This window comes from Lampetra fluviatilis, chromosome 30 (genome assembly GCF_964198595.1).
Source record: "Lampetra fluviatilis chromosome 30, kcLamFluv1.1, whole genome shotgun sequence".
NCBI lineage: Eukaryota > Metazoa > Chordata > Hyperoartia > Petromyzontiformes > Petromyzontidae > Lampetra > Lampetra fluviatilis.
In genome coordinates this window covers 7,791,249-7,803,485 of record NC_136304.1, presented here as the reverse complement: position 1 = coordinate 7,803,485, position 12,237 = coordinate 7,791,249, and the positions used below count along the sequence as shown (strand labels likewise).

General features: G+C 50.9%; 1 protein-coding gene across 3 annotated transcripts in view; it reads left to right on the top strand.

The window, feature by feature from the left end:
- Positions 1–5,506: 5,506 nt before the first annotated feature.
- Positions 5,507–12,237, top strand: part of LOC144943219 (uncharacterized) — a 40,923-nt gene continuing 34,192 nt past the window's right edge. For 2 of the 3 annotated variants that reach the window (XM_078870513.1, XM_078870514.1), the window contains exons 1-2: positions 5,508–5,624; positions 6,305–6,425. In XM_078870513.1, the coding sequence (XP_078726639.1) occupies positions 5,611–5,624; positions 6,305–6,425 (135 nt within the window). In that variant the 5' untranslated portion in view covers positions 5,508–5,610. Of the gene's footprint in view, positions 5,625–6,304; positions 6,426–12,237 lie in introns of all 3 variants that reach the window. The other variant, XM_078870516.1, reaches the window with a different exon arrangement.

Below are 12,237 nucleotides of genomic sequence, written 5' to 3'. Positions count from 1 at the left end.
TCCCACCCTCTCATGGACAACGACGAAGACGACCCCCGCGACCTCCGCACCCTGGCGGTGAGCGCGATGCCCTCGGCATGATCGTATGGATCATCGTTTATTAATATTGTTATTGATCCGCTTGATTACCCAGGAGAGCCTCGCTGAGTCTCACGACTCCTGTTTCAGGAGGGTCCTGCCAAGTTTTTGCCGTAGGGGCGACGCTGCTGCTGCTCTGTGTGTAATCCCAATTGCGTCGTTTGCAGGTCAGATTCTAGCAGTGGTATGTTTGGCCAACACCACTCGCACTGTGTGTTGTTTTAGCTTCAGGAGGAAACCGGAGAACCTGGAGCAAACCCATGCAGAACAGGCGGAGAAACAACATACAAATATTATAACGACATACAAACACGATACGGAGATGCGCCATAGTTGAGAATCGAACCCAGGCCTTATTGCCGCGAGGTACGAGCGTTCCCACTGCGCCACCACCCTGCTGCCCAAATATGACGAGCCACGATCAACCCACTGGTTGGGTGAAGGCCTCCCTCACGGTTGGTTTGTCCCGAGTTCTCGTCAATCCTGAGTCCTCGTTCTCCTCCCAAGCGTCGACTTATGCAGGGCCCCGTGCCTCCATCAGCGCAACCGCTTCAGCACCCGCGATCTCCGCCTTCCATCTCGACACCGCTCTCGCAACTCCCAGAATCGCTCGTCTCCAAACTCCCACTGACAGAGACTCCTCGTCGTATCAATACTCCCGTCCCTTCACTGGCTCCCAATCCGATCCTGGATCATTGTGCGTGGGAAGTGGCCGGTTCCAGACTCGCGTATAAAACGCCATCGCCTTGCGAGGCCTCGCTCCCGAACTTCCCCACAACGGCGCCTCTTCCTTTTCTGTGTGGGCGCAACGGCGACGCTCTCTGTCCTCGCGGTCCCCCATGCCTCTCCCCACTCCTCTCCCCCATCTCCCCTCCGTGCACTCTCCTACCTCTCCCGTCTCATTTCGCTCGACTCCCTTCCAGACACTCTGCTCCAGCAACCAAGGCCTTCTGTGGAAACTCCCAGTCGACCTTCGCTCGGTGTGAGGTCGCTCATTCTCCTCTGTTGCTCCCATATTTTTCTACTCCTTTCCAAGACCTTTCTTGTTTACTCAGCTTGTGGCCCTCTGCCCCTCTCTTTGTATAGGAGAGACTCGCCCCACTCATTTCTGTACGACGCCTGTATACCCGGTCACATCGAGACGCTATGTAAATCCGCATCGTGTCGTGCTGCGTCAAACGTGGACGCGAGGTGGGAAATGCATCGAGCATCTGGGAAGAGCTGCCACAGCCCCCATCTACTTTGGACCTCAAGACGGCGGGGGGCGCGCCCTTGCCCTCGCGGTGTTACGCGCAAGAGAAGCGCACTCGGTCCCGTACACTCGGCACCCTCGTTACCCCCTCCGCATCCTTGCTCTGCCGCGTCCCCTTCCTCTGTGGGACGCTGCGCACGCGGGCAACTCTCGCGAAATGAGCAACGGAGACGCGTTCTAATCACCGCCTCAAACTTCTGCGGGAGGCGAGTGTTTAAAATCTCGGAGTTGAATATTGTACGTTGTGTTTGTCATTCACTTGTCACTCGTGTCTCGAGGCCTGTTTACTGTCGGCGCTCCTGGGACGCCACGCGCGCGCGCACACACACACACATCTCTGCAGGATTCCATTTGTAAACAATTTAATTTGCACATTTTTAATTAAGGCTTATTGTGGGAGGAAATTGTGAAAATTAATGAAAGCGTGCGCCGAGGCCGCCTTGAGCAATCTCGTTGACTTGATTACAGTTTAATCACACCGACTACCGCTCTGCGCATAAAACGCACCGAGGAAACTCACGCCCACGTGGTTTTGTCACTGATCCTAAAAGGGTGCTGTGTGGTATTTTATTCTTCTTTTAATCTTTCATTTATGAAATATTTCCAAAACTGGGTTAGCTCCCTTGGTTATTTGATTGCAACTTTGAGAAAGAGGGAGAAAAAATCCTCTCGCAGACACGCAAAGGAGAGCGCATCCCGAACACGCGAATGAATGCGCTCGCCACGAGCAAGAGACAAATGATCCGCGATGGCTTTGAGCGCTTGCAGCGCCGACGACGCACGACAAAGCAGCGCCGTCGCTGCTCATCGTCGCGGCAGTAGCTCCGTGTGGGACAGGTAATCGTCAATTACGATTCCTCGCAGAGTACAGCGACAACAATAGACTGTGCTTGATCAATCCACCGCTGGATAGAGGCCTCCTCCACCCCACCCCACCCCACGCCTTGTTTTCGTTATGGCGAGTGTGTTTGACCATACTGCGTCACGCTGGGCAGTGCCTCTCAGGAATTTGTGGAACATCGGAACCAACGTTGGTGCCAACGTTGGTTCCAGCCACGTGCGCGACGGTGGTCGAACGTCGGGCACGCCTCCTGGGCTGTCGGTGAAGGGGGGGGAGAGGGTTGGCCCAGGACGGGTTCGGACATCGTTCGCCTATGGCATTGGTCGCGAGCGGGTGTCGAACTCGGGCCACCGAGGTCGTCGTGCGAACCACCGCGCCGCCACGTTCCGGCAGCCACTGCAGTGCAGTGTTCATCTCAGACTAAGTCGGTGGTGCTCGGTGTCTCCGTTGGCTCGTTCGTGCGACCACCATCGCGACGTTCTCGGATTCGAATGCAGAAGGCGCCGATGACAAATCAATGGTCGGTTGGCGCATCCAGGGCGCCACGAGTGAATCCGTTCCCCTTATCGATTCTCGTCACGGATTCCCGCCGCCACGCGGTATGTGGACTCTAACGCATCGACCCGTCCCAGAGTTACAAGTTAACTGCAAAGCTGTTCAACGTCACTCATCAAGACATTCTCGCCCCCCCCCCTGCCCAAGTGAGCATCTACGCAGTGGTGTCCATCCCATGTTTACAACCCTGCTGAGCCACTAGCCGACATTCCACATTTCTATGACAGGGTATGACAATCGCTGTTGATTTCCCCCACAAAGCGTGGTACTCGTTTTAACCACTCGGGAGGAATGATGGGCTGAGTCAACCTCCCTAACCAGGATTTGAACTCGCAAACCTTCCGATTGCAAGCCGACTCGCTCTATCACTGAGGAAATTGGCCAGCTGTCGTGGCTGGCGATGTATGTTGCGCCGCAGTGTCACGGTGGCGAGGTGTTAACTACCTCGCTTGGTATACAGTAAGTCGTGGGTTCAATCCTGACCCTGACGCCTGCTGTTTATTTGGAGTTTGCATGTTCTCCCTGTGATCGCGTGGATTTTTGTCCGGGTCCTGCAGTTTTTCCGTCGCACATTTAGAATCAACGTCGGAGTTTTTGACTGCTATACATTTCAACGGCACGATGAGCTACAGTCATTTGTGATAGCCTGGTCGCTTGGGCTTTACCTGGTAGAATAAAAAAGAAATTCCAGCAAATGTTTTAAATCTCACGGCCAGGAGGACGTGGACACAACTTCCGGACTGGATGTTGGCGTCTCTCTCGGCGCGACGAACGCCCGCCGCTGTTTGATGTGACGGCGAGTAGCGCCGCGGTCGACGCTCGCTCGCTCGCTTTCAAAAACCGCCACGTCCCACGCCGATCGAAGAGTTTTGTGGAATTTTATCGTTAATGAAAGAACATCTGGATTATTCATGCCTCCTAGATTTAAAAAAAAAGCAAACTAAATTAGATATGATCGGGGAGTTCCACAGCTGTATAAAACTTTGATCTCGTAAATTTACACCTAAACAAAATTAATTTAAGATTTCCCCCCCCCACCCCGTCCGCCTCCTTGAAAATGTTTTAGCGCGGGCGGCTAACACCCCCACTGTACGCTGATAATTTTAATACAGTGTGTGTGGCGTAATTACGCGAAATGATGATTTTTTTTTCTCTCTCTCGACTTGTGTAAGGCTGAGCTCATTTCACAGTCCATTTGATCTTGGACCATAGCCACGAGGCTCCTGCGAGCCTGAAAGAAGATTGCTCGAGTCCGCTGGCACTTGCGGAGGTTTTTATATATTTATATAAACGTGTGTCTATTCTTTTTTGTTCCAAATGAAGAACTCCAGGAGCTAAATTATACATCACGTTTACACCTTCACCGCATCGCCCTAACGTTTCTGGTCGTGGTGCACACCTTAGAAACGTCACCGTTTCGTTGAAATGCGTTCCCGTGTAAACACGGGCTGTCCCGTGCGATGACTCCCATTTTATGTTATTGCGCCCGTGTTCAATCTTTTAAATATTCAGTAGCTATCTCGTGCTGTGTATTGTACCTTGCTTAGCAGCGAGTTGGCTAAATCATTGCAGCTGCGACTGCTGCTGTTCGTTGCAATGCTGCTGCTGCTTCTGTTGCGGCTGCTGCCGCTTCCAGCACGCAGCAGCAGGGGGCAGGGCGTGAACGTAGTTTTGGCATGGGGTTCGGGGACATTACCGTGGATGCATCGGCCATTGACCGAGCACCGGTGCGGGAAGCAGCGGGGGGTGGTGGGGGGGGCTTTTCAAGTGTCGGTGTCGTGGTTCACAACGGTGGAAACGGTCCGTCGCCTGGGCGGAAGCCACAAAAACACAACGTGGATACTTCCGCGGGGGGGGAGGAGTTGATAGGAATCTGAGCGGGCGACACACCACCCGCGTGGAAGTCCGTCGCACAAAGGGAAGCGCGCGATCTTCCTGGAGCATAATTTGCGTGCAATCGCCGAAATCCTCACCTGAGCTCTGCGATGGGGGGGGGGGGGAGGAAAGAAAATTTGCGTGAGTTTTCTAAAAAAAAAAAAATCGAAAGTGGATTTATGGAATCGGCTTTGTTAACCCCCCACTTTCAATATTGCTAAGCAAGCCAATTTTCCGAAATGAAGGTGTGCATAAATCACACGGCCATTGAACTGTGTGTACTTAATTTACCATGCGTGAGAGAGCGGTAAATGAGCTGTGTGTACGCGGCACTGCAGAGCAGCCCATCTTAATGAATCGGGATGGGTATGTTGATCCACGCCAAGTGCTGGGTTATTTTTTTTTTTCCTCCGGTCTCATTTTGTCGTAGCCGCGACGCGAGACGGCAGGCGCCACTTTTTCTCTCGACCGTTAAAATGAATGTCGTCCTAGCGGGCTCTCAAACGTTTGCGGCGGTGATCTCTCATCCTGACAACTCCAGAGCGTTCGTTGTGTTTGTCTGCCAGCGCCGACCAGACTGTGGCCCCAGGGATTCCTGCCCCCTTGCCGAAGTTTCGCGTTAAATCTGCTGAGGGGGGTTTCCATTCTTTACAATCCTGGCCAGCCATCTCCATCTTCAATTGGGTGCCCTCTGACCCCTTCCCCTGACAACCAATGCTCTGCTTAAAAGCCCTCGAGCACCCGAGCAAAGAAAGCACTCGAATTGGCCTCTCGCTTTTTATTCCACAAAATCCCAAACGAATCGTTGTTGTGTGTAGTAAAAAAGAAAACGCACACAAAAAATGCTGCCTGCGAGTGGATTGTTAAAGTGTATTTCATATTTTTGTTTCAGGCCATAGTCAGTGGGACATGCGGCTTGGATGAGCAGCTAATAACCGAGCGGCGAAATGAGTCTGCGAGCCCCGCGACACAACAAAGTGATGCCGCCGAGCGTAATGAGGCCCCAGGAATGGAGCATGAGAGGTGAGATTCCCACTGCAATCAGGACGCGTGCAATCGTCACTAACAAGGCAATGTAACCTCCGGCCAAAGCACGCTTAATTTCTTCAGACCATTGGGTAAATCATTATGAGAAGAAGAGAAAAAAACCGCACACAAACTCTCCGATTGCTTTTGCTTCTCATCTGCCGAGATTAAGGGTTTTCAGCGGTTAATTAAAGTGTGTTTTATACGCCGTACACATGTTTAATTTCGAGTGCCAAAATTATTTTTAGTTATGAAAGCAAGACTGCGCGGCGCGGTTAAAGTCTGCTCGCCGAATCCTCTCCGCTGTGAGTGAATTCCCCATTAGTGTTCCCCCTGTATTTTATTGCTTTTCGCGACTCAATTTTCGGCGTGGTGCAGAGCGACTGTGTGTGTGTGTGGAAATGCCTCAAAAGGTTGGAACATTCTCCTGATCTAAATCCAAACAGCCCGGCAAGATTAAAAGGCTGCGATGGAGTGTCTTGAGAGCGCGTGAAATATACTGAATGCAAGAGCTTGCTAATTAGCTTTGTTGTATTGCGTTGTGCATCTTCAATTATCGAGGTGGTTACTCTCCATCCCACTGAGCCGAGAGAAAACTCCGCTCTCTCTCTCTCCTGCATCTCGGCTCAACTCCTGATCCCCTCGCCCCCGCTCCTTCTCTTCGCTGCCAACCGCAGCCTCGTGGCGTTTGAGGAGAACTACCAGGAAATGCGGGACTGGGCACAGGATCTGCGCGCTGCCATGAGCAGGAGCCGGGCAGTGGAGACGAACGGGCAGCCGGTGGCCGGGCGGCTGGAGGTACGTGTTGGGGTCGGTGGCGCCGACAGCCAAATCCGATGGAGGTCGCGTCTCTGTGCTGCGTCGCAGCGTAACGTGCCCCACCCCCCCGCCCGCCACGCCCTCCCCAAAAAATGAACGCCAGCCTAACGTGCACACAACGGTTCAAAGCCACCGACTCACGCGGCAGAAGACGAGACCTCCACCGAGGGCGGGTTCAAGGAAAAAAAAAATAGCAATTTAAATATTTGTGAGCTTTATGAAGGGTGATTAGAGAGCAAAAAACAATGCAGTTCTTAATGAAAGGTGTTTTTTTTTTATTTTCTGCTCGGATCGTTTTAGAAGGGGCCCCGGTACATAAATGCAGATAAATTCCCAAACCTCTCCCGGGGAGCGCCAGTCCAGTGACAATCTCATTTGTGCGCAATATTGCCTCAATTACCGGGGAGGAAAACTGTAGGGCAAGGTTTATGTTGCACAATTGCACATCTCTTCTTATATATATACGTTCATATCAATACCTGCTGCTGTGTCGTCTCGCCAAGATATGGCAGTCTTGTTTTCTCAATGAATATCATTCGTGTTTTTTTTTTAGCCATGACTTACCATATCATGCAGTATTCTCCAGGCCTACCTTCCCCCAGCCACCCGGGTTGTGGGAGAGGGGAAATATTTGATGGCGCTCAGCTCCGGACAGCTCTGGTTGGACATTGATCCCATTTGGTTTTTACCATCGCCTAAATGTAACAGAGAATGCTACATTTTTCGTCATTGTTTTTTGTTCCTTTGCTTTTCCTTTAAGCGCCACATTGTATTAAAACACATACTTTAAAAGGTTGAAGACTTCAGCATTGCCAACCCGCACTGGCCAGAGTGGGGAAGTACCGTCAAATATTTCTGAGCAGCCCACAAAGGCGTGGGGAGGCAGTCATCCAGCAGTGGATTGACAGAGGCTGTACAAAGGTGGTGTAATGTACAGACCCCGAGTGCAGCAAGGGTAGTGTGACCTCGTAACAAAAAACCTTTAAGCGTTCGAGAGTCGATGTGTATCCCCTTGTGGATGTTGTATGCAAATTGATTAAAATAACACGTAGGCTTTCGCGACCAATATCATCCATAATACAGGGTTTTTTGTGTTAGATCGCGTAAATATATAAATGTGTCATTAAACCCGCCACCACCCGACACAGCCAATTAGTAAGGTTTGTCACGTAAACGTAACACGCCAATTCCTTACTAGTACAGCACACCGGTGTGCTGGAGAGCAAAGCCACAACATTTACAATCTTGAGTACGACGTTACTGGCGAAACGTCATACTCAGTTTGTAAATGTTGTAATTGGCTGTGTCGGGTGGTGGCTGGTTTAACGACACATATTTACGCGATATAACACAAAAGAACCTGTATTATGGATTATTTAAATAAACCCCTGCAGCCACTGGAGGCGCTACCATTCACCACAGCAAGGTAAAGAACAATTCTATATTCTTGAATGGAAGCGCTGTACTTGGACATTGCGACGGTCGGGTCAAGGTGCCATCTTTGTGAGCCCTCCGAACCCCAGCGCCAGTCCCTGCCCCACCAAACATTCGAGCCACCACTGCTTGCTTCATTTCCTGATTGCTGCATTGGGTTTTTATTTTCCGATGTTTTTCGCCAATTATTGATGAGTTTTTATTATGGACGTGGGAGGAAATCGGAGCGACCGGAGAAAACCTAGGCACACGAGGGGGCGACACTCTCCCCCGTACAGATCGAAACGGATGGGAATTAGTCCACTTTGCTGTGCCGCCATCACCTGGCAAGCCAGAGTATGGCACTTCGACGCCCGCCCGGAATGGATTTTCACGGCGAGCCCTCGCTGCGTTCGCAGCGCTGAATTGCACGCAGCCACGTGCAGCATAGCCACCACCGCACGGGTGCCTGGGGCTGCTGCCCCATTCGTCCGGCATTTGCCAGGGCGCCAATCGCCACCCTGGGTTATGAACGATTCATCAGTTTGCGCGGCGAGAAATCGGCACGCGGTGAGAAATCAGCACCCTGAACGCCCGATGGAGAAGCCGCGTGGCTGAACAGTGGAAACGTAGCGGCCGAATCGGAAAGCTGATTTAAAAAGGCCCCGAGAGGTGCGCCGCAGCAAGAAGCGCGTTTACACGTCAGGTGAGCGGCGGCGGCGGCGGCGGCGCCGTGATGACTTCATAGCGTTCGCGACGCTCGCAACGCTGCCTGTGGCAGATGCGCGGGCACGGTCGTAGACGATCATTTATTTCCCATCTGCCGTGCACGTATTGCGCGACTTGCGCGCGTGTGTTTATTGTGGCGTTGCGTCGCGGGGGTTTCCGACCGCCACCCAGCCCACACCCCCTCTCCTGGCGCTGAAGCGGCAAGCGTACCCCGTCCTGAGCAGCGTCGTGTAACGAGCGCGCTCGAGGACGTTTGTCACTCATTATGGAACGTTCTGTGAGCGGGTTTATTTTTATTTTTTGAACGCTACTCTAACAAAGGCTTTTACATTAAAAGGGGGCGTTCACTTGTGATTCCAAATAGAAAATATCATCAGAAAGGTTAATATCCACGTATAAAACTACAAGTGACACCGTCAGGATTGACCGCAAATCGTCCCTACGCACACAAGGCAAGTTATCGTTGACTTCCTTTAATGAATTCCATTTTTTTTCTTTCAAAAATGCATTTTCTGAAAAAAAAAATATATATACGGTTTTGCATCGGGAAATGGGATTGTGTTAAGAACGAATGTGGTCAAAATGGAAATTGAAAGAGACACTGCGATGCCAACCGGCAGCGGGCACACGGGAACTAAGCGGGGCACTCCGGCTTGCTCCGGAATTGGAGCGCTCTTAGTTTGAGAAGTGTGTGGAGCCGCGGTCGCACGCACGCACAGCCATTTGCACGCACGCACGGCCGTGCATGTGCACGGCGCTTGGCCCTCTGTGACTTGTGCGATGGAAAGTGAATGGACTTCAAGAATATTTATTTTTTAAAGGCCGTGGTACCAGCGTTTGTTAGTGGTTGTGCCTCTTCAATGACCCTGCCAGCCTCTAAATTACATCTAACTGCTAATTGCCAGAGATTTATTTTTTGTTGAGCTTCCCGAAATGAATGCATTTTACTTTTTGCAGAAACAGGGCTGTAGATTTTTATTTTTATTTGCGAGATAAAAAAAAACATGTTAGTGGAATAGGATCTGATACGGTCAAACAAACAGTGCTTACACCGTGATTAATATTCTCATAGTGATTCCACATTATTTGTTGGCATCGTTAATTTGCCGGGAACAAAATCTCACAAGAACACAGGTATTAACAACAAAATTGCAGTTCATTTATTTAAGAGGTAAAATTTATTTCAGTTGCAGTCTTTGTTGAATATAAAAATGCTGGTATCGTAATCTGCCTGTCTTCTGGGCATGGATATAGCTCTAAATATACAGCTGTATTTATAGGGTTAATACCGCTATACTTTTGAGATACCTGTGGTAATGTTCACATTATAAATAGCTGCAATATCACATTAGATCTCCCTTGATAATGTGGTTTATGAATCCTCGTCGTCGAAGTGTCTGCTCATGAAAAACGATTGCAAATATGGTGCACGTGTAACTGTTTCATTTAAAATTAGAGCATATTAACGTTTTAAAAGACCCTCGAGCAGTCATTATTATGGTTTTAAATATAACATTATCTTAAGCAGGTTTAAGGTAGCACTGTACATGTGGTGGAGCGGTGGCAGCGTGGTTAGTGCACAGCGCTATGAACTGGGCGACCCGAGTTTGATCCCTGGCCACAACTTGAATCGCATTGGTGGCGAGTGACATCAGAAGTGGTCCTTCCTTCTCCCCTTCACGAAGCCGTGCTGACCGACGTGGTGAAGTACGGCGAAATGAAATCCCCGTGACCACTGGCGGAGCCAGTTGGGTGGGGGGTGGGGGGGCACGTGCCCTCCCCAATGATCCGATCGAGATCCCTAAATGCTATTGTATCATTGGGGTTTATTAGTAATAAATTGGCATTTTGCGACCCCCACTGCCACTGTGTAGCATATTATTACGTGCCAGGGACTCTATGAGATGATAGGACAATAGTTTAAGTCCATAATTGGCAATAAGTAATGGCAAAGAAGTTATAAGTGACTCAGAATTGTGCGCAGTTGCGTATACAGGACACGACTTCCCTGAAGGCAAACACCTTCAGCGAGCGTGATGCCGATCACACGACGCGGTTCGAATTCGACCTTCGATCGATGGCTGCGCCATCGCCGCGCTCGCGTCGAATAAAAAGCAAGGGACAAGTCCTTACTTGCTAACAACTCCTATCATTTTTCATTGCTGGAGGGGTTGCCCCCCCTTCCTGAAAATCTTGGCTCCACCATTGCCCATGACTGAAATCACCTAAGGGGGGAGAGGGGGGGTGGGGGAGGCCTTCGTCCATTGCCGACACAATAACGCTCCATAGTAATTTTCCCGAATCCTCGTGGTGGAATGAAACCGCACGTGCACGCTCATTGAAACCGTGCCCTCAATTCGTGAAGCAGCGCGGTTGGGTGGGGAGCGGCGTTCCTGATCGGTTTGTGCGCTTGGTGATCGCGCGGCGCGCCTCCTCCAGAAGGGAAATGTGCGGGCGCGAGCGGCGGCGGCGTTCGCCCGACATCGCGCGAACAAACGACCTTCCTGAATATTTCAATGGCCCCCTTCCGTGCGCCGACGCTGGGGAACCCGTGTTCACCGCGCCGCGTCCGTCAAAACGGCACCGCCGGTGGGAGGGGGAAGATGGGGTGGGGGGTGGTGACCGCAGTGCCACTGCTGCTCATGGAATTGGAAGACAAAATCCTGTCATCCTTAATTGCGACAAAACATGTGGACGATTCCTCAAAGGCTCGACATAAAAATGTTTCCCGATGCTTTTTGTTGCTGGCCGCTTGGCGTTTTGGCCTGAGTGGGTATCTGCTCACCAGCTGTGGTAAAAATAAATCGGTGCTCACTGCCCACTATCGCATGGTTCAGAAACATAGCCGTTCACGGAAAGTACGCAACAAAAATTTTAAATTGTGCAGAGAAACATGTAGAAAGACACTTTGAATTCCGCTGGATTATAGACCGTACTCAGGTTGGTGACGGCGCTCGGACCATGTAGATGTGGCCTTGGGCAGGACACGTCTACAAGAAGGGATGAGGGCCGATGGTCAAGAATCTTGACGGAGCGGCAGCCACGGAACGGAACGCGTCCGGTTTTCCGTACACCGAGGAGATGGAGCTACGGAATCAGCTCGCTTGCGGACACAGGGTTGATTGTTAGTTTGCAGCATCGTGAGAGATGGCCGGCAGATTTGGGGAGGCGTTATCCAGCAGTCGATTGAACGTGACTGATGACGACGACGTACGATGATGATGATCGATGGCTGGGAGAGTATCCTTGGCCCAGGAGGTTAAGATTTTGGTTTTGTTCGACCGCGTGAGTTGCGTGTCTCACGGCGTCCATCGCGCGTCTTGCCACCGAGTGAGTTGTGCAACCCTTGCCTCATCATTTACGGGCGATCTCTGACACCGTTTGACACCTGGCCTGGCCACGGTAAATATCCAAAAGGTCAATTTTGTGTCGGGGATTGTGCGGTAGTAATGGCGTAATCGATCCAGAGTGCCCACGCGCGCTGCCCCTCCACCACCATCGCATCTGAAATCTAATAAACGCAGGCTAAATGTTTCATGCAGAAGAAGTGAAATGTTGTTAGTACCACGTGGGATTTTTTTTTTATGACCGTATATTTTAAAAGTTTAACTTTAATACGAAAAAAATGTTGGATCGTCTGATGGCATTT